Below are 19,309 nucleotides of genomic sequence, written 5' to 3' on the forward strand. Positions count from 1 at the left end.
GCTGGGGGGGCGGGGATTTCGGCGGCGCTCGCGGGGCGGGGGTACGGCAGGGCGGCTCTCTTCTTTTTTGCCTGGGACGGCAAAAAAGTTAGAGCCGGCCCTGCGTGCACACAAAGTAGAACAGAAGCTCCTAATGACTATCAGGTTGTAAAATGTGGGGGGGAGGAGCAGTGTTTCCTTGCACATTGGTGAAGTAATCTTTCATCTCCAGCTGCTCTGACATCTCAGTGTAGCCCTTTGGCAATCCCATCGCAGGGAACAGTAATCTCTGCAGACAGCTCTGTTTCCTAAGTGGCCTGTGGGTCTCACACTTGCAAAGGTGAGAGAGGTGCTAGTGCCTGGCAGAACGGGACTGCTTGCTTTTCAAAGAATGACAAAGGGAATGTTGAATGGGCTGATACTTACATCTATTTCTTTTAAATTCACCTGTGCGCACACAAACACGCACGTATGCACCCACGCACGCACACGAACACACATGTGCGTACACGAGATTGAGGGTACTAGGCTTTCGCGGCCCCCAGGCAGGCTCCGGTTCTCTGCGGGTGGCCTGTACAAACTAACCCTTCCAGAACTCTGCCAACAGTCAGCGCGCAGCAAGCCGAGCTCTCATTCTCTGCGGGTGGGGGGCCTTCCTAATCCCGTTCCCATGGAAACAAGCGCCAGCGTGGCAATGATAAGACTTTGAACAGGGCTCCTGCTGGCGGGCCTCAGGTGCAAGTCCCAGAAGCAGAGACTGTGCCCGGAAGGGGATGCACCAGGGCCAGGACCGAGCTCCTGCAGTGGTAGGGGTTTTCCATCCACCTAGCTCAGCCCCAGACATGGGTGGCACGGTGGGAAGAGAGGGTGTGGCAGCACACCTGGCGCTGAGCTAATTCAGTGGCTCTCCCAGGTATTCTCTGCCAGCCGGGCATCCACCTGCAACTTAGAGCTGCCCTTTCCTGGCAGAAATTCCAGGGGAAGGGTGGCTTTGCAAACCCCACCTGCCCTCCCCAGGGCTAGGGGATGTAGCAGCCCCTACTGGCTCAGGAAAATGTAACATGCAGGGGCGAACTGACCCCAGAGAGTCCAGAAAGAAATCTTTCCCGGGCTGCCCCTCCCCAAACTGCAGCTGAGACCTACCAGGGCCAGCTGGCAAACACAGACCTGGCCCCTGAAGTGCAATAGGCGAAGACAAGAATCATTAAATAGTGATTGGAGTGATTTCCCCGTCGATGGCTGTAGGAGTTTCTAGGAGGGAAATCTGGCTCAGTCCTGGCCTGTACAGTTATACCAGACAGTGGTGCACAGCCAAGCTCCGTCCTGATTTACCCCCTTTTCAGGGGATGTCTGCATTGCAGGCTGGGCGGGTGAATGGCAGGTCTGTACTTGCTTGTACAGCTGGTGCTGAAGCCTGCAGTGTGGCACCCTCACTTCTGTTGTCAGCAACTGACTAGAGTACATCTAGCACGGGGTTGTCTACCCAAACTGCCATTCCCACGGTGTAGACGTCCCTGAAGTCGCTGGGGGAAGCTGGCACTGAATCCATCCCAAAGGAAGAATATTTGCCAGCCATACCCAAGTCTTACTGCCCATCTTCTATTATTTCACTCCCGAGGGGGTCATCTCTAAGCCCCCCATTCAGCAAAGCACTTAATGGGACCTCCAAGAACTAAATAGTCATCTTGGCTCTCGTAGGGCCCAATCCTGTGAGCTGTATTCATATAAATAGCCCCACTGAGTCCCCCCATGTGAGTAAGGTTTGCAGGACTGATCCGAAACGCACTGAAAACAGTGGAAAGGCTCCCATTGACTTCTATGTCCAAAGCCAGTTACCATAATGTCCTCAAAACAATATGACATGTTTATATAGGGTTATAGCTCATATGTCGGGCCCTACCAAATTCATGGCCATGAAAAACACGTCATGGACCGTGAAATCTGGTCTCCTCCTGTGAAATCTGGTCTTTTGCGTGCTTTTACCCTATACTATACAGATTTCATGGGGGAGACCAGGGTTTCACAAACCGGGAGTCCTGATCCAAAAGGGAGTCGCAAGGTTATATTGGGGGGGGTTGCAGTATTGCCATCCTTACTTCTCTGCTGCCTTCAGATCTGGGATCCCAGCCAGCAGCCGCCGCTCTCCAGCTGCCCAGCTCTGACGGCAGCGCCGCCACCAGCAGCAGCGCAGAAGTAAGGGTAGCAGTACCGCAACGCCGCCTACAATACCCCTGCAACCCCCCCCCAAACTCCTTTTTGGGTGAGAACCCCTACAATTACGACACCGTGACATTTCAGATTTAAATAGCTGAAATCATGAAATTTATTCTTTTTAAAATCCTATGACTGTGAAATTAACCAAAATGGACCATGAATTTGGTAGGGCCCTACTCATATGTACCTCTGGATTACAGCGCATGCGGCACATCCTCTGGCATATGCACTTGTACCTAGCTACCTCGACAGCTCAATGTCACCCTCCGCTGATATAGCCGTGGTGCAATGCAGCAGCTCTTTAACACCGCACAGCAAAACTACAAGAGAGTTTAGCACTGACCACAAATAACTCATTTACCAGTTACAGCTGCAAAAGGGAATTTAAACAGGTACATTACTGATTATTATTTATAATGGCACCTTCTAGCCAAAGAGCTCAAAGTCCTTCACGCATTCCACAGAGGTAGGTACATGTTATTATTTTGCTTTTACAGCTAGGAAAACAGAGGCACTGACTGATGAAATGACTTGCCCAGGGTCACAGAGCAGGTCAGTGGCAGAATGCCACCTACAGAGTGACTAGCACCAACCACTTCCTGCAGTGTTTTGAGTTTCTTTGGGGATCTTCTATCGAAGTACTGACCTGTCCCAACCCTCTGTATAGGCTGTGAAATTTGACCAGACAGAGATAGAATGGCTGAAGAACACCTTATATGCAAACCAATGAGATGCTGAAAACAAAACTGCTTTGGATTTGTTCCATCCACAGAAAGGACACCCCAGGACACCCAGAGAGCCGCAAGAGATGGGCAGAGATGATTCATCAGCACTTAAAGAAACCCTTTTGCTAGCTAATATTTAACCAGAGTTTAATGCTCAGCCAATTCCTCTCAACTGCAGACCCTTAGGAGTCGCGGTTTACCCCTGTGGTACCTTGACGCGGCTGATGTTTGTGCCGCTCATGCTTCCACTGCGGTCTATCAGAAATATAAACTCTCCCTGGGTTTTCCTGAGGTCTGGTTGGCTGGTTCTCAGGTCAGGGCAGAAGTTCAGCATGATCACGGGGTGGTGAGGGATGTCCTTGTTGAGACGTTTCCTGATGATTTCCGTCTGCAACAAGCAAGAAATGAACTCGAGAGGAAGAGCACCAGTGTTGCTGCTTAACTGTAAAACCCCTCCATGTATTCTCCCTTTCCCCCCAACTCTAGGCATGAAACCGTGTTAGAGACACAGTGTTAAAAGCACCTGAGCTCTGTCTCTGCTACAGCTTCCCCCATTCCTGCCCCCCGTGGAGCAGCTCCAGTGCTCAATGACATGTCTGATTTCTATCAGGGAAGATGCACTCTGGAGGGCAAATGCTGCATGAGACCCCCAATCAGAGAATACCTATGTATCGCCTGCCTGCATGAACTCACAGTGGGAACACCACCAATCTACAACTTGGGATAAGCACCTTATGGCAGAGGTTCTCCGAACACTTTATTAAGTGAGCCTCTGTGGATGAAGTCGGTAAGTGTTATTAGCACGTGCATTTTACATATGGGGAAACTGAGGCATGGAGCCCTTAAGTGACTTGCTCAAGGTCATACAGTAATTAAATGGCAGAGCTAGGAACAGAACACACGACAACCTCAAGCATTGTTCCACGTCTAAATGGGGCACAATGGCCTGCTCTGTTATTTTCTGCTGATTCTGTTTTTTTCTACCTGTTCTTTTTATCGTATTTTATCACATACATTAAAATACCTGGTCTACCACTCCAGGTATGATTGCAATAGAAAACTGCATGCTACATAGTTTCTTTACTACACATCATACCTCAGACCTATTGGCTTTTTGCATTTTTTCATTTTACTATACGTATCAATCTTCATTTTAAAAAAATCAATAACATTGAACTTTTTTTAAAAAAAGAGGTCCCATGATGCTTTTAGACTCCTCTTTGTAATGTGTATTATAGATTCATAGATTCATAGATTCTAGGACTGGAAGGGACCTCGAGAGGTCATCGAGTCCAGTCCCCTGCCCTCATGGCAGGACCAAATACTGTCTAGACCATCCCTGATAGACATTTATCTAACCTACTCTTAAATATCTCCAGAGATGGAGATTCCACAACCTCCCTAGGCAATTTATTCCAGTGTTTAACCACCCTGACAGTTAGGAACTTTTTCCTAATGTCCAACCTAGACCTCCCTTGCTGCAGTTTAAGCCCATTGCTTCTTGTTCTATTGGGCTTAAACTTAACTTATCGGGCTTAGCCATTATGATTCTTTATTTACATTATCATAACGCCCAGGAGCCCCAGTCATGGACTTGTACCCCATTGTGTTAGGTGCTGTACAACAACAGAACAAAAAGCCGACAGATCCTCAGCTGACGTGAATCAGCAGAGCTCCACTGACTTATGGTGACGCTGGTTTATACCAGCTGAGAGTCTGGCCCCTTGTCCCAGCTCTGCAGTATTGAAACACACTCTTAAGCAAACAATTTTTCTCTGAAAAAAGAAAAAACCAAGGCTGCGGATTCTCTCTGATTTCATGGGAAGTTCACAAACCTTCTGCCTGAATGATTGGTCTTATTTTATACAGTCAGTGAGGCTTCCATCCCCAGAGCCTGCTATAACGTCATTACTAACCCTTCTTTTTCTGTACTGGTCTACACATACTGCTGATCTCTCCCCAACTCAGCCCCACTTTGGGTTGATCTGCACACACAGGCTTCATTTGTCAGCAATACAGGCAGACTTTCTCTCCCCCTGCCCCCTGTGGGAATGCTATTCACATTTACAGGAATAAGTACAGAACCCTGTAGTTACATTAGCCTGGCTATAAATGACAAGGGCTATCGACTCTCACGCTTCAGGGTCTAAATTGCTCACCGGCTGGTAGGGGTCGGGAAGTCATTTCGCTCCCACCCCCCATTCTAATGTCACATTGTTTCACCCTTCCTCAGAAGCATGCATCATTGGCCTCTGTCAGAAAGCAGATTAAAGGGGCCATTGGTGTCTTCCAGCATAGTCATTGCTATTCAGCCGTATACAGACTGGAATAACACCTTTGGATTTGAGCACCTCACAAGGGAAGCCTGGTGTCAGCCGAGAGATGGAGACAGCTTGCTGCCTGGATGAGTCCCCTGTGGATGGGATGACCCGTCCTAGGAAAATTGAACAGAAGGACAGGCTGCATGAAGACAAGCCCTGAGCAGAACGGTGGGTGCTGCTGAAGATGTTTTTGACTTCACTGTATGCATAGAACCATCGGCTTAAACGGGACCGGAAGGGTCATCTAGTCCAACCCCCTGCCAAGATGCAGGATTTGTTGTGTCTGAACCATCCATGACAGATTCCTTTGTCTTTGGACTTTAATACCCTGAAAGGGCCAGAGAGCTCAAGCACCACTGCACTGGACCCACCACCAACCGTCCCAGACTCCAGGACAGGGTGAGGAGTGCCCCGTTGGGCCACCGTAAAAGCAGACCCTGCCCCGCTTCTCTTCACAGCACCCCCGTGCCACAGGCAAGCATCACCCCCGTTCTGCAGATGGGGAAATCAGGCACGGGGCAGGGTAAGTGACTTGCCCGTGGTCACATAAAAGCCTAGGGTTGAGCTGGGGACTGAACCAGGGTCCCCTGAGTCTAAATCCAGTGCCCGGTGCACTAGGCTGTTCTGCAGGCGGGGATGCTGGGAGGCACTCAGAGCCTCACAAGGTTAAAGGAGCCTCAGCCGAGCAGGGCCCAATCCTGGCGGCCCTATAAGCACGGGCCTCCCAGTGACTTCAGAGGGAGTTTTGCAAGGGAAGCCTTGGTAAACAGGACACGGAGGGCAGATCTACACTGCAATGCAAGGCCAGGGTTAATGGCACTCGAGACAGGGCTTGAGCATCTGTACTGATTCCCAACCCTAGGTAAAGAATACTTTAACCTGGGCCCGAACTCGGGGCTCTGGGGTCTACACTGCAGTAGGCAGACCCGAGTCCAACCAATTGTATCCCAGACTTCCTAGCACCCTCCCGAAATGTGGCCATTCTCACCCTCCGTGGGTGGCGCAGTGTGGGAAAGCTTGGTGCCTGTTACAGGAAGTTTGAGCAACCTGCCAACACATCCTGCCGCGCCGTCGTTTTGGTCTGCGCCCTTCCTGCAGCCAGAGCCAGCGACATGGAGAAGGTGCCATTTCAAGCACTTCTCTTGCTTGGGCTTGAAGCCCATTTTAGGATGTGGGCAGAGCTTCCATGAGACGCTGGTGGGCATTTCGGCAGCGTTTTCTGACCCACGGAAGGCACCGGACAGATCTAATGACGGAGCAGGAGGGGGAGGATACAGACGTGGCAGACTTGAACTGGCTCACTTGGTACAGCTATTCACGCCTCCTGTGTAGACCGGCGCTTCTGGAGCAGGGCCGTAAGCACAGGCTGGTGGGATCACATCATCCTGCAGACCTGCAATGACCAGCTGTGGCTCCAGAAATGTTGCATGAAGAAAGCTGTATTTCTGCAGCTCTGTGAACAGATCCAACCCTCCAGCACAAAGCCACGCACATGAGGGTGGCCTGGCCGGTCCAGAAGCGGGTTGCTATCACCTTCTGGAAGTTGGCTATCCCACGCTGCTACAGGTCCATTGCCAACCAGTTTGAGATTGAAAAGTCGACGGTGGGTAAAATGGTGGCAGAGATTTCTGAGGCCGTTAGGGGTGTGGTTGACCCCAAGATGGCGGGCATAAAAGATACTCCTGAAGTAATTGCTGGCTTGTTTCCAGACTGTGCCGGGGCCATTGATGGGACCCGTGTGCCCATACTTTGCCTTCCTCCAGGAGCACAAGTACAAAAACTGCAAAGGGTGCTACTCCACTGCTGTGCACGCCCTCGTGGATGACCAAGGGTGATTTATGAACGTAAGGGTTGGCTGCACTGGAAAAGTTCATGATGCCAGGGGTTTTGGGGGTTTTTTTTGCCAGTTGGGAGTCTACATTCATGGACACACTGAGCCATTATTCCCGCCATGTGACATTGTCATAAACGGCGTCACTGTCCCCACTGCTATTCTGGCCTTTTGCGTTGGCTTTTGAAACCAGCCCCTGATCTCGGAGGCCCTGGCAAAAGAAGGTTTAATTCCACTCTCAGCAGACGGAGAATGGTGGTTGAATGAGTTTGGCAGGCTGAAATCCCCTTGGAGATGTCTACAGAACCCTTTGGGTTCCAGTGACATCAGTGCTGTCCGCCTCCCTGGGGCTTGTTGTGCTTGTCACAGTCTTTGTGAAGCCGGAGGTGAGCCATTTCCCCCCGAATGGGGCTATGGCAGCGAGGAGCCGCTGGCCCAGTACACTCAGCCAGAAAGTGCATCTGCCACAGCTGCAGCGGGATGCACCCGGGCAACAGAAGTCAGGGATGCTTTGTGCTCCCACCTTATGGACTTGCCTGGGCCAATGGAAGAGAGAGACCAGTACCTGTATGAATGTGCTTGTGGCAGGGGGTAGAGGGCTGTTGATTGCTTGTGTAGGCTGGGGGGGTGAGATAGGGTGTACCAGGCCTTCCTGGCTCCCTGCTGGAGGCCCAATGCTCCTACTACACCCCACCCCAGGAAGGAGCAGTGGAGGTGGGCCCTCCAGGTCTGCCTAGAAAGGCTGCACGGAAGCAGCCAATCAGAGCCCAGCAGGCTCAGCTAAAAGGAGCTGCAGGGTCTTTGTGGGTCAGTTGTTGGCTGGGACCAGAGGGGGAAGGAGGGAAGGGGGTTCCCCTCTGGCCACAGGCACTCAACTGGCTATTATTGGACCTGGGAGAGAGCGGGCCTAAGAACTCTAACCCGAGGGTAGCGGGTGGAGGTCAAGGGAGCAGGTGGGAAGAGGCCCAGGGAATGCAGCAGCAACTGACCGAAGGGACCCATACATGGCTGCTGTTTATAGGGTCCCAGGGTTGGGACCCGGAGTAGTGGGCGGGACAAGCCTTTAAAAACCAGAATGAAGGGCTGGATTTAAAGGACCCAGAGATGGGGCTGAAGACCCTGCTGAGGGCAGGCAGACAGTTTGCTGACTCATTGATACCCTGGAAGGGGTTCATTTTTGAGTGTGTGACTTGGCCAGAGGACTGAGTCACTGAAGACCCGCCTAGTGAGGTCAGCCACCTACAAGGCGTGCCAGGGGTGGGGAAAAGGATTGCAGTACTGCTCCCAGCCACTAGGAGGCACTCAGGAGGTGAGTGTCGCCTGTCACAGGGAGGTTGATTGTCATGCATTATTTATAGTCTTGAATGACGTGACCACTTATGAAAGGGGATGGGGGGACAGTCTGGATTGCTGTAAATAACCGACGTAAGGATTGAGACATGGGTTTTGCATGCCACTTCCCAGTTGTCCCTTATCACGTGTTTGCCTTTATTATTTGAAATACACATGACATGCTGCGGTGCAGTGATGGCAATAAGGTTTCTTTATGAAATCAAAACTTTTATTTTGACACATTTATTGGACAGTCCAATATGAAACTGTTGCAGGGCAGGCCAGTTGCCCTTAACACCCCAAAACACCAGCAACACCCAAACCTTTAAGAGTTACCAAGAATAAAGCACATAAACACGTGCAAAAAAAGGTACAAGACAACCCCACCTGCTACTGCATCTCCCCTGAGACCCCTGTTTTCCTTTCCCTGTTTGCCATGGGGGGGGGGGGGGGGGGAAGCATCCATAGGGGAGGGGTTCAGCAGTGAGGACTGCATGGGGCACATTTGCCCTGTTCAGCCACTCGTAGGGCCCTACTGCATGGGCCACCCAGCCATGGAGTTGTCCAAGCTGCTCCTGGAGTGCAGGGCAGGGTACCACGGAGGGGATGCAGCCCATGGTGCAGCAGCAGCTGGCAACCTGGAAGCCATTAGAGACAGCAGCTGCTCAAACAATTCTCTCTGTAGCCCTCTATCTTCCTTCTTTAACCGCCATTCCTGTTCCAGGAACTGCAAAGCAAAGTGCCTGCTTTTGTGTCATCCCCCTGTCCTCAAGCTGTGTAGCCAGCCCGAGCCTTTCCGCTTGCCTCTCTCGGCATGTTTTTCCTCTCGCCCAAGTCCCTTCGCCTTTGGTACTCGACCTGCTTGTTGGCCCTGTCCAGATCTCCAACCATAAATTAATCCCGGAAAAGCTTCCGCTTGGAACACTCCGTGAAGGTCCGGTGAGCCAGGTTTCTGCATGTGGGCGAGCTGCGGAGATATTGCCACCTGGAGAGGTCGAGGGGCCTAGAATAGGACAAGACACACGCCGTTATTGTCATGAATAGCTCAGTGCAGGAGCCGAGAAATAAAAATCAGTTTGGAATTTCCAGAACAGAAAATGTTACTTTCTGAGACTGAACTTTGTTACCTTGGCAGAGGGCTGCTCAGACCACGAAAGCTTCCGGCACCCAGCCGGATTCATTGCAGTGAAAGCAGTGCTGAGAGAATGGGAAAGTCAAAACCACAATTTAAAAAAAAAATGGAATTTAGGGGGAGGTTGGTGACAGCGCTTCTCTATCATTTCAGCCATTGCACATTTTGGAGGTCGGAACAGTCCTTGTGGTGCCCGACTGGCAAAGCGAGGGGTTCGTCGAAGCTGCTGGTGGGACACTGAGCATGGATGCCACTGACGTATTCCCACGTATGGTGACTGAACTGCACAGCTACGAGTGGAGTGGGCCGGTGAGCTACCAAGGCAACCCTGAAATGGGACTGCTTCTCTGGAGTTCCTGCTCTGGGGAAAGTTTGCAGCTTTCAGCACCCAGGACTGGGTCAGAATTCACGACGAGGGAATCAACAGGATGCTGCGTTTGTATCCACATGTCTTAGTGCCTCCCCACAACTTCCAATGCAGGCTGTTAGGACTGCAGGCAAACACACAGACCTCTTGTGCCATCCCCCTTCCGCTTGGCTGAATTCCACCACCCCAGGCAGATTTGGGACTAATGGCTGTGTCACCCAGGGACTGCATGGACTACATTTTACAGAACTGGACTACATTGGAACCTCTGCCTGTCCCCCTCGCCACCTGTACAGTTCCGTCTCTTCAGGTGGCTCGTCACCTCATGGGTTGGGACTGAGCGGCGTACATACAGGGAAGGTAATATAAGGCTCTTATTTTAACAAACCAGATTGAACTAGCAAAAATGTGCGCCTTCCCAGAAAAACGTCACTCTACGCGCTTGTTTTACTGTTTGCATTTCCCGGTCTCCAGTTTGAATTCCACGTAGCGGTGGGGGCGGGAGGGGACAGATGCCAGGGCGCTGGCATGCAATCCTGCATTAGTGGATGCACGCTGCTACCCGGGGCGTATCCTGTCTTTTGCATTGGTTCACAGAAGGGAAATCCCTCCCATTCCTATATTAGTAAACACAAAAATGGAGCCAGAAACTTACCAGGCTCAGGGGCAGTTTCTCGCTCTCTCCCGTTTGTGCGGCCGGTTCCGTAGCGGACTGTTCCTCTGGGGGGGCATGAAAAAGCTCCACTGAGGATGGCCCCAGGATGTGCTGCAGCTGCTCCTGTGGCAAAGCCTCCTCTGGGATCCGTTTCTTCAGCAGAGTCACTTCATTTGCCTCATTCGGTGCCCGCTGCTGGTTCCCATCGATTTCTGTGCTGGCTTCTGGGGCTCGCAGGGCGCCGTCCTGACCAGGTGATCCTGCCCCGCCAGTGGCTTTGGTGCTCGACGCAGTCCCCAGCACTTGATCAAACTCATCACAAAACAGGCACAGTGTCAGCGAGCTGCCAGAGGTACAGTTGTGGTTCCTGGTTTTCAGGTACTTCGTCTTGAGCCACTTACTCCATTCCCTGCACTGGTCACCGGTCCGGTAAATTTCCAGCCTCATCAGCTTCTTCGCTCTTTGGGGGTATGACTGGTCATTCCTGGTACTTTGACTAAAATCAGTTGTTTTGCTGGCCTCACTCCAGAGACTAACCGAAATCTGGCGGTGTTCCCGCCACCACAGGGCAGTGCGCTTTGTGAAGGACTTCTGGCAAATGCCGAAGGTTCTCCTAGGGTGTGTTTGCAGCTCAGAGGTCAGAATAAAATGGAAGGGTTAAATGCCGATCTGCTGTACTAGAGCAAGGCTGAGGTGCTTCCATTTCCCTGGAGTCAACTGGCAATTCGTGGGAGAGAGAGGACAAAGGAAGTTGGCCCACTGAATTGTGGGATGCTTTTGGTGGACTCCAGGGACCCGAGCCTGGAAGGGGGACTGTATCTACACTGCAAAACGATAGGACTTGAAACCTGGGTCCTACCCTGATGGGCTTGAACCTTCCACCCTTGAGGGGGTCATAGGACCCTGGGTCTGAGCCCAAGTCCGAGAGATTTGTGTGTAGACAGAAGCGGGGTTAGGACTTGAGCCTGAGTCGGAGCCCAGGTTTACGTTGCAGAGTAGACACACCCTCAGTCAGAGCTGCTCTGCCTCAGCTGGGGGAAGATATTTCATCTGTCCCATATCTTCCCCCCACTCCCTTCACCCTTATCCAATTACAATAAACTCATCAGATCTCGTCAGCTGCCAGTTGATTCCAGAGCAGTTGTCTCATAATCCTGCTAGCTAATGAGCATTCAAACTATTTGCATAACAAAACGAAGAAGGGAAATTAATTACCATTTACTGCTGAAGTATCCATGTTCATTCATTTAAGCAAAGAGGTGCTCAATGTCATGCTCTCAGGAGCGGCAGTTCTAGCCTGTAATCTACCAGGGCACTCAACTCAATGGCTCCTCCGTTAGAGACTAAGTCATGTATATAGGGGACGGAAAGCCCTTTGTACCCATATCTTTGCCATGGCACCAGCCATACTTAGCTGCTCTGTTCCCAGTGTGATCACGCCTCCAGTCCCCCCAGGCATGCAGGTGGGATTCCTATTGGAAAATGGTTCTGGAGTCAGACACCCACTGGATAATTTGACAGGCTCAAGACAGAATAATCAGGCAGGCGTCTGAGCAGCAGCGTGGGAGGTTGTATCCATCCACCTGCCGCACTCAGAACGGAATTACAGGAGAAGCCTGCAGCGTACTACAGACGAGGCTCTAATCATTGCATCTAATTGCACAGGAAAGAAAAGAACTACAAGAAAATTGTCAACACGTCTTACATGTAAATGAACAATCACAACAACCACCCAGAAAACTGTCGTCGTGACAGCCTGAGGAGGCCCAGGACACGTGGGACAGGGCGCTAGGAGAGGTTACATCACCAGTACTGATAGTGTCTCCGTGTGTGACCTTGGACTGCAATTTTTAAAAGTGGCCACTGATTTTGGATGCCTCCGAGTTAGGTGTTTGACTTGAGGCACTTGGGACCTGATTTTCAGAAGCACTCAGTACCCCCAATTCCAATTGACACCTCTGCACAGTTACATTGCATGTCAATGTGCCACAACGGTGTATGCAAATCAAGTAATTGCATTCAAGGGACATGACCCCAGGTCGCCATTTGTGCATCTGTTACCCCTTCTGCACTGGAACCGACCACCTGTGCAGATACAGTGAATATTTATTTAGCAATCTAAGGTGTTTGTCATTATAACTAAATTGTTATGGTCATGATTATAAGTAATGGAATTAATACTATAATAATATAACACTCAATATTTATAATATACTATAATACTATACTAATGGTTATAAACACTAATTCTATGACTGAGTTTCACCCCATGCTCAGTTAATCAGGAGTGCAACAGAATTTTTCTGCCTTCATCAGCCTTAAGCCCCTGTTAGGGCATATCTTCACAACAGAGTTAAACCAAGCACTTGCCTGGGTTTTATCCTAGGCCAAAGCTCTCTACAGTCCACACACAAAAACCTTGTGCCCAAGTTAGGAGGTGCTTTAACCCCTGGCTAGCTGATCTGGCTTGGGGGGTTGAGGGGGAGGGGGTTAGAGCCTGGGCTCTGCTTTAACTCTGGCTGGAAGCCACACACTGTACAGTGACACAAGCTAAATTACTTGAGTACTGAGAGTCCTCCGGTGCCTTCCCACAGTTCCCCCCACGAAGGGCAAAGTTTCCCGCAATTGACACAACTGTCTGGGAAGAGATCCTAGAGCATCTCAGCACAAGGCTCCATGGGCTCTGCCCCCAGACACTCATGGTGAGTGCAGAAACAGTGAGGACACAATCCTTGGGCAGGGCTTTGCTGTGGGGACGCTCACACCCGGGCTAAGCTAACCCAGGCACTCAGGCCCCCTGGGCTAACTCTGCACCCTCGGAGGCAGGTTACTGGACTGCAGGGCCGCTCAGAGGATTCAGGGGGCCTGGAGCAAAGCAATTTCAGGGGCCCCTTCCATACAAAAAAGTTGCAATACTATATTCTCGTGGGGGCCCCTGTGGGGCCTGGGGCAAATTGCCCCACTGCCTCCCCTGGGCGGCCCTGCTGGACTGCAGGGATTACTGGTCCCATGTGATCTGTGTTGGGATGAACATGTAACCAGAGCCCTGTGGTCCATTCCTAAAGGAACCCCATGCTGCTGCTGCCTCTTCTAACCCCACATGGCAAGGTCCTCTCCAGTCCTGGATAAAACCTCAGCTACTGGCTAACTCCTTTTCCTTCTCACCTTTTTCTCAGCGCTGGGGTCCTTCTTGGTCCCTTTAATGAAATCATTTCTCCCCTTCAGGTGCTGCTCATATACTGTAGGGGTCATGTCACCCTCTTCCATCAAGACATGAGGCATATGAGGCTCTGGAAGGTCAGAGGGACAAGCAGAGAACAGCCTTAGACTGTTTGCGAGAGACTCCGAGGGACAGAATTGGGAGGCTGCAGCATTCGAGCTGGTGTAACACCGACAGACCCCACGTGTCGGCGGGCGGGATCGAACCTGGGGCCTCTGGAGCTTAGTGCATGAGCCTCAAGCCATATAGCACTTAGCTAAGGCTGTAGAGCAAACTCATTAATATCTCTCACTGAGTGGTCTCGGTGCCACTAGATGGGACAGAACACCACCCCCAGGAGGTGTGTGGGTTACACTGGCACCTGGGGACTATGGGACAGCAATGGGCACGTCCCAGTAGGTTCAGAGGTTTAGTTCACGTAGATGGCTCAACGTTTACCACATGAAAGGGGCATTTACCTCCAACGTGCAAAGACGGAGCTAATGGGACCTGCTGCCCAGACAACAGAATGGGAGGGACCCCCAGAAAGGGGGCGAACGGCGGACAGAAAGCACAGGCCACCTACCGCTCGGGTGGATTAATATTTCCACCGGTCTGTCAAAAGTGTGTTTGTTGGCCAGCGTGATCACGATGCTCTTGGCGGAGCGGGCAGAGGGGTCGGCGTCAGCTCGGATCTCGTGTGTCGGGCTTTCGACTCCTGCGCAGGAAAGAGGGATGCGACGCGGGGATGAGGTGGGTGGAGAAGCTGTTCAGCGAAACTGGAATTCAGGGGGGAGCTGGGGCTCAGAGCGGGAAAGCAGAGAGAGTTGGCGTGGGGAGATGGGGGAGGGGGCATGGCGTAACGGAACCAGGAGGGTTGAGTAAGGATCTGTGTGTGCTAATGTGCCTGGCCCCCTGCCTGCACCCAGGTGCCCAATGTACAGGGCAGGGTGCTGAAGCGTCATGTGCAGAAGTGCAGCCACAGAGAGAAATAGCAATCAGTGCTGGGAGGGAGATGGTCTCACCCGCTCATCAGCTGGCAGACAAACAGCTGGTGCCATGGCAGGGTTATCGTGCTGAAACTGACTCTGTCTGTGGGGCTGTTGTCAATGTTTAGAGGGGGTTGTCAAGCGGACTAGGCTTCAAGGGGCAGCCCTGGCGCTCTCACCTGCGAGGACACAGGGCCCCCGGATCTCCAGGTGGAAGCTGAACTCGTACTCGGTGGGGTTGGTGGCCTCGCTCTCCAGCAGCTGGGCCAGACAGAACTTGTTAGCCGGATCCGGGCTCCCAGCTGTGCAGGAATGTCGATCTCTGCTGAGGAGATGGCACCAAGTCAAAGCTGCAAACCCGGGGCCTGCCCCGCGCCCTGCACTGCAAACACAGCCCCACGGCTGGGGGTAAAGCAACTGGCAGCTTCCCTGCCTCCCACGGCAGCTCCTAATGCAGCCAGCAGCTTGTTTCTGCAGGGCTGTGGGTCTAGACAGCAGCCCGAGCTTCTCTCCTCTCCAGCTCAGCCCCAGGAGCACATGCATCTCAGCCCCTTGGACTCATCCCCAGCAGCACGTTGGGTGAGCGGGGGGCTGGGGCAGGAGGCACCGGTGGGGCACAAAGCAAGAGAGCAAGGCAGATCAGAAGATGAAGATGGGAGCTGGGAAAGGAGAGATGGACAGGGAGATGGCTACAGAGTGGCAGCTGGGGCACAAGAGGGGAGCTGAGGACAGAAGTGGGGAGCTGCGGGTGTTGCCAATCAACCAGTCTGTTGCAAGGGAGGCTGCTGATAAGAAATGGTGGGGGCCACTGAGCTAGGGGAAACAGGCTTTCATAGAAACGTTCCAATGACATGTGGCCTTCAGCAATTCAAGCCCAACCCTACAGCCATTCAGCCCCCTGGAGGTATAGATAGGAGGGGCTGGGGCTACTCCAGAGAAGGCTGCTGGAGGAATGGGGGCATTTCTGCATCCCTCTGAGGGTGACCAGATGTCCTGATTTTATAGGGACAGTCCCGCTATTTGGGGCTTTGTCTTATATAGGCTCCTATTACCTCCCACCCCGTCCCGATTTTTCACACTTGCTGTCTGGTCACCCTACATTCCCTCAGCACCACAGCATCTGGGCCACTCCTCAAAATCAAACCCACTCGGAGACTCTGGCTCTCCCTTACGCTCGGAGCTGATGTCCAGAGAGGCTGGTGCTTTCCACGCCGCACTGGGGCACCTTGGGGACACACACGGCTGGGAGAAGGACCCTCACGGCACCGCTCGGGAGAGTCTGCAGCTCCGAGGAGGTGCTGATGAAGACGGACACGCTTTCCAGCGCAGGGATCACACCCAGGTTAGCCACAAAAGCGATTCGCTCCAAATCCTCATCCAGCGCGATCCTTCCTGCACAGAGAGGTCACGGGGGAGAGACGCTCTGGGTAGACGCCAGAGAGGATGCTCCTCTCTGAGGCCACATCACTGTCCAGGTCTCCCTCCTCCTGCACCAGCCCCTGCTGCCGGTGGTAAGTGCATGCAATGGCTTTTCCTGTCCCCAAAGTGATAACCCACAGCAATATCCCAATAGCATCGGGTGCATTAGAAGGGCTTCCGCAGGCATCCTGCTCTGGGCTGGGATCAGGGAAGGAGAATTGCTTGTCGCAACTCAGAAAGGGCCTGATCCAAAGCCCCCTGAAGTTAATGAGTCTTTCTAGACTCGTGTGCTGGAGCTTCCAGAACTAATGGAGCCTTTAAAAGCAACTGGAGCCCCCTCTGATTTTCAGACCTTTTGCTGCCGGTGGTAAGTGCATGCAATGGCTTTTCCTGTCCCCAAAGTGACCACGCCGCTTCTGTTCAATACGCGTGCTCCTGACACCACGTCACGAGCCTGCATAACTGACAGCCCCTCTGGGATTCCTCTTCCCCTGCCCACTCCTCTCCTGGACCATTCAAATCACAAGGGTCTCCTTACCGCTGCCATCCTGAGCTCTTCCATTGGGGAGGCTCTCACAGTCCAAGTAACAGTCGTCTATTTTGGCTTTGTCTTTGATCTGCACGGTCACGGCCCGCCTGGAAACAACTGCTTCGAACCCAACCACGGTGGTGTACTCATCCAGTGGGTAGACAAAGAGACCTGCCAAAGGGAAGGCTCTTAGAACAGCCTCCCTAGGGGTGAGGTTTCCAACCACTCCCCACCAAACGATCCTGTGCTCTGGTGTGGTGGCCAAGAGGAGACATACCCTGTTAAAGGTTCCTTCCTCTGGCACCACCAGCGGCAGGAGCAAACACTGCGAGAGGCAAGAAGCCTGGAACTGTAAGAAAAAAACACTAGGGGCCCAATCCTCTCCCAGCTCCAGCACCTTTGCTGTTCAAAGAGGCCAGAATTTGGCCACAGGTCCTCTGCTGAGCTGTCGTCTGATAGCAGAGGAGAGCTCAGCTGGCTCCTCCTCCAAGCATGCCTCACCCACTTTGGCACATGCCAGGGGAGGGCAGGGAGGTGGGCTGGAGAAGGGGCAGGCTGGAATGCAGCTCTTCTTCACAAATTTTCAGCAGGCATATGGTCCCTTAGGGACTGTAGCCAGCAGTTGTAAGTTAGAAGAGCCTTTAGGCTGCTCTAACCTATGCTAGGACTGGGGCCAGGGCTGGAGCTGCCAGGGCTTGAGAATCAGGTGGCTGTAACTGACTCCCCAATACCCTCCATTATGCCAAGCGGCTCTCAGTTCAGGAGAGAATCTGGCCCTACGATTGCACCAGTAGCAAGTATTGTACCCTGTCCGTATCGGGGAGGCTGCCGAGCCGGACTCAGAGGCTGACATTAACACCAGCAGTGACCGGTCTCCCATACTGACCCCTGAGCACCATCCACGCTGCCTGCGCACCAGGGAACGGAACCTTACCTTCAAAAGGATGGGCCTCCGGGTTGCCGTAGGTCAGGGAGGCGGTCATCCCAAAGGCATAGCCGCTGACGCAAGAGGTGACCTCGGAGGCTGTGAGTGGGAGGGGGGAGCTGCTTGTCCGGTTAATGAGCCCTGGCATCCTGCTTATGGGCTCTGGGGGAGCTTGGGTGTCAGGACCTGCAGCAGACTGGAGAGAGGGGGGAGGACGTGAGACACCTGACAGAGCCCTGACTGCTAGAGCCCAAAACACTCCCAGCGCCTCAGACAGTCTTGGGGACAGGTAGCAGAGCTGCAGCTCGGATACAGGCCCTTGGCGGCATTAGCAATCCCACTCCCAGCAGCGTCTGCAGCCTCAAGGGCTCTACAGATCCATGACTGTCCCAGAAGCCAGTGTGCAGGGCAGCCTGCACCTTCCCCAGCAGGAACCGCCTCCAGGGGCCTGTACAGAGTTCATAGCAAAAGGTGGAACTGAAGAGGCCTCGGGGCTGAAGACAGGAATCCAGGCAACAAACACCGCTGGTTCCTAATCTCGTTCTGCTGAGCTTCCCTCTCTTCCCTTTGCACGGTGAGGATGGGCCACAGCAGCGCCAAGTGGGACGGGTGCTAGTGACATGCCCTCCCCCCCCGCCCCTCCACCCGGGACCCTTCTGCCCCAAGCTGCACCTGTAACGTTGTCTTTTCTAATGGGATAACTGATGGTCCTGGATTTGGCACTGCTCTCTCAGCTCCTTGCTGTGCCCACGGTGGCGTGCATCTCGTGGATCTGGTGGGGGGGAGACAATGGCGATGGTTCTTCGCCTGTACGCTTGGGTGCTAGAGAACAACTTTGTTCCCGCTTGGTAATGAGGAATTCACTTCTTCATCGGGGACGGTGAACGACCAAGTCAGCCCATGGCATGGAGATGAGTAAACCATTCCCACCGTGATGGGAAAGACACCATGAATCCGCATTCGCTCCAATACCTGGGAACATCTTAAAGTTAAATCTGCATGGACTGTACCAAGGGCATGCTGATATTTCAGGGGCGGGATCAAACTTCCTTTCAGCTGCTGTGCTTCTGCTTATAGCTTTATATTGTGCAGAACTGGGTAACTTTCTCACACACACCCCTCTGGCTTTTGTGTTCTTTGAAAGTGCACAGTTTCTCCGTGATAACAAACTACAACCATGCAAGTTCTCATGAAAGAAAGAAACGTATGGAGATAGACAGAGATTCTTTTCGGCCTATGATTTCTTTGCCCATTACCAGACAACACCACAATGCTGGCTATATTAATTCACTTTCCCCCCCTGCATTTCCAGGCAAATGCAATGACTCCTCTTCCACATTCCCCTTGTCTCCACATCACTCCTGCAAAGTATGACTCAGTTCATTGCCTCCTTAGCAGAGCTGTTCATACTTAAAGTTGTTGCCTCTAATGCTTCTGTTAATTAAATTTTCCTTGCAACTGTTCTCGCTGCCAGCCTAGCCTCCGCTTTAGCTAATCTTCTCCCAACATGTCTGTCAGCCTGACTGGCAGAGGAATTCAGATAAGGGTCTTGCGGGTACCTTTCTGTCTAGAGCTCCCCACACTCGCTCTCGGGCAGGAATTCCCAGGGATAGCTGCAGCCGCACTGCTCCTTGGCTGGCTCTGGCTGATTTACACAACGCTCTCTGTGAGCAAGGGGGAGCCAGCCACAGG

General features: G+C 52.6%; 1 protein-coding gene across 1 annotated transcript in view; it reads right to left on the minus strand.

The window, feature by feature from the left end:
- The window catches only part of VWA5B1 (von Willebrand factor A domain containing 5B1), a 57,644-nt gene extending 39,879 nt beyond the window's left edge, over nucleotides 1–17,765 (minus strand). Inside the window, 7 exon segments of the mRNA XM_029913568.1 lie at nucleotides 3,130–3,306; nucleotides 13,722–13,846; nucleotides 14,342–14,473; nucleotides 14,924–15,069; nucleotides 15,917–16,167; nucleotides 16,688–16,863; nucleotides 17,627–17,765. Of these exon segments, the coding sequence (XP_029769428.1) occupies nucleotides 3,130–3,306; nucleotides 13,722–13,846; nucleotides 14,342–14,473; nucleotides 14,924–15,069; nucleotides 15,917–16,167; nucleotides 16,688–16,863; nucleotides 17,627–17,765 (1,146 nt within the window).
- Between the last annotated feature and the right edge of the window lie 1,544 nt (nucleotides 17,766–19,309).

Source organism: Terrapene carolina, unplaced genomic scaffold (assembly GCF_002925995.2).
Source record: "Terrapene carolina triunguis isolate 2854851 unplaced genomic scaffold, T_m_triunguis-2.0 Scaffold714, whole genome shotgun sequence".
Taxonomy (NCBI): Eukaryota; Metazoa; Chordata; order Testudines; family Emydidae; genus Terrapene; species Terrapene triunguis.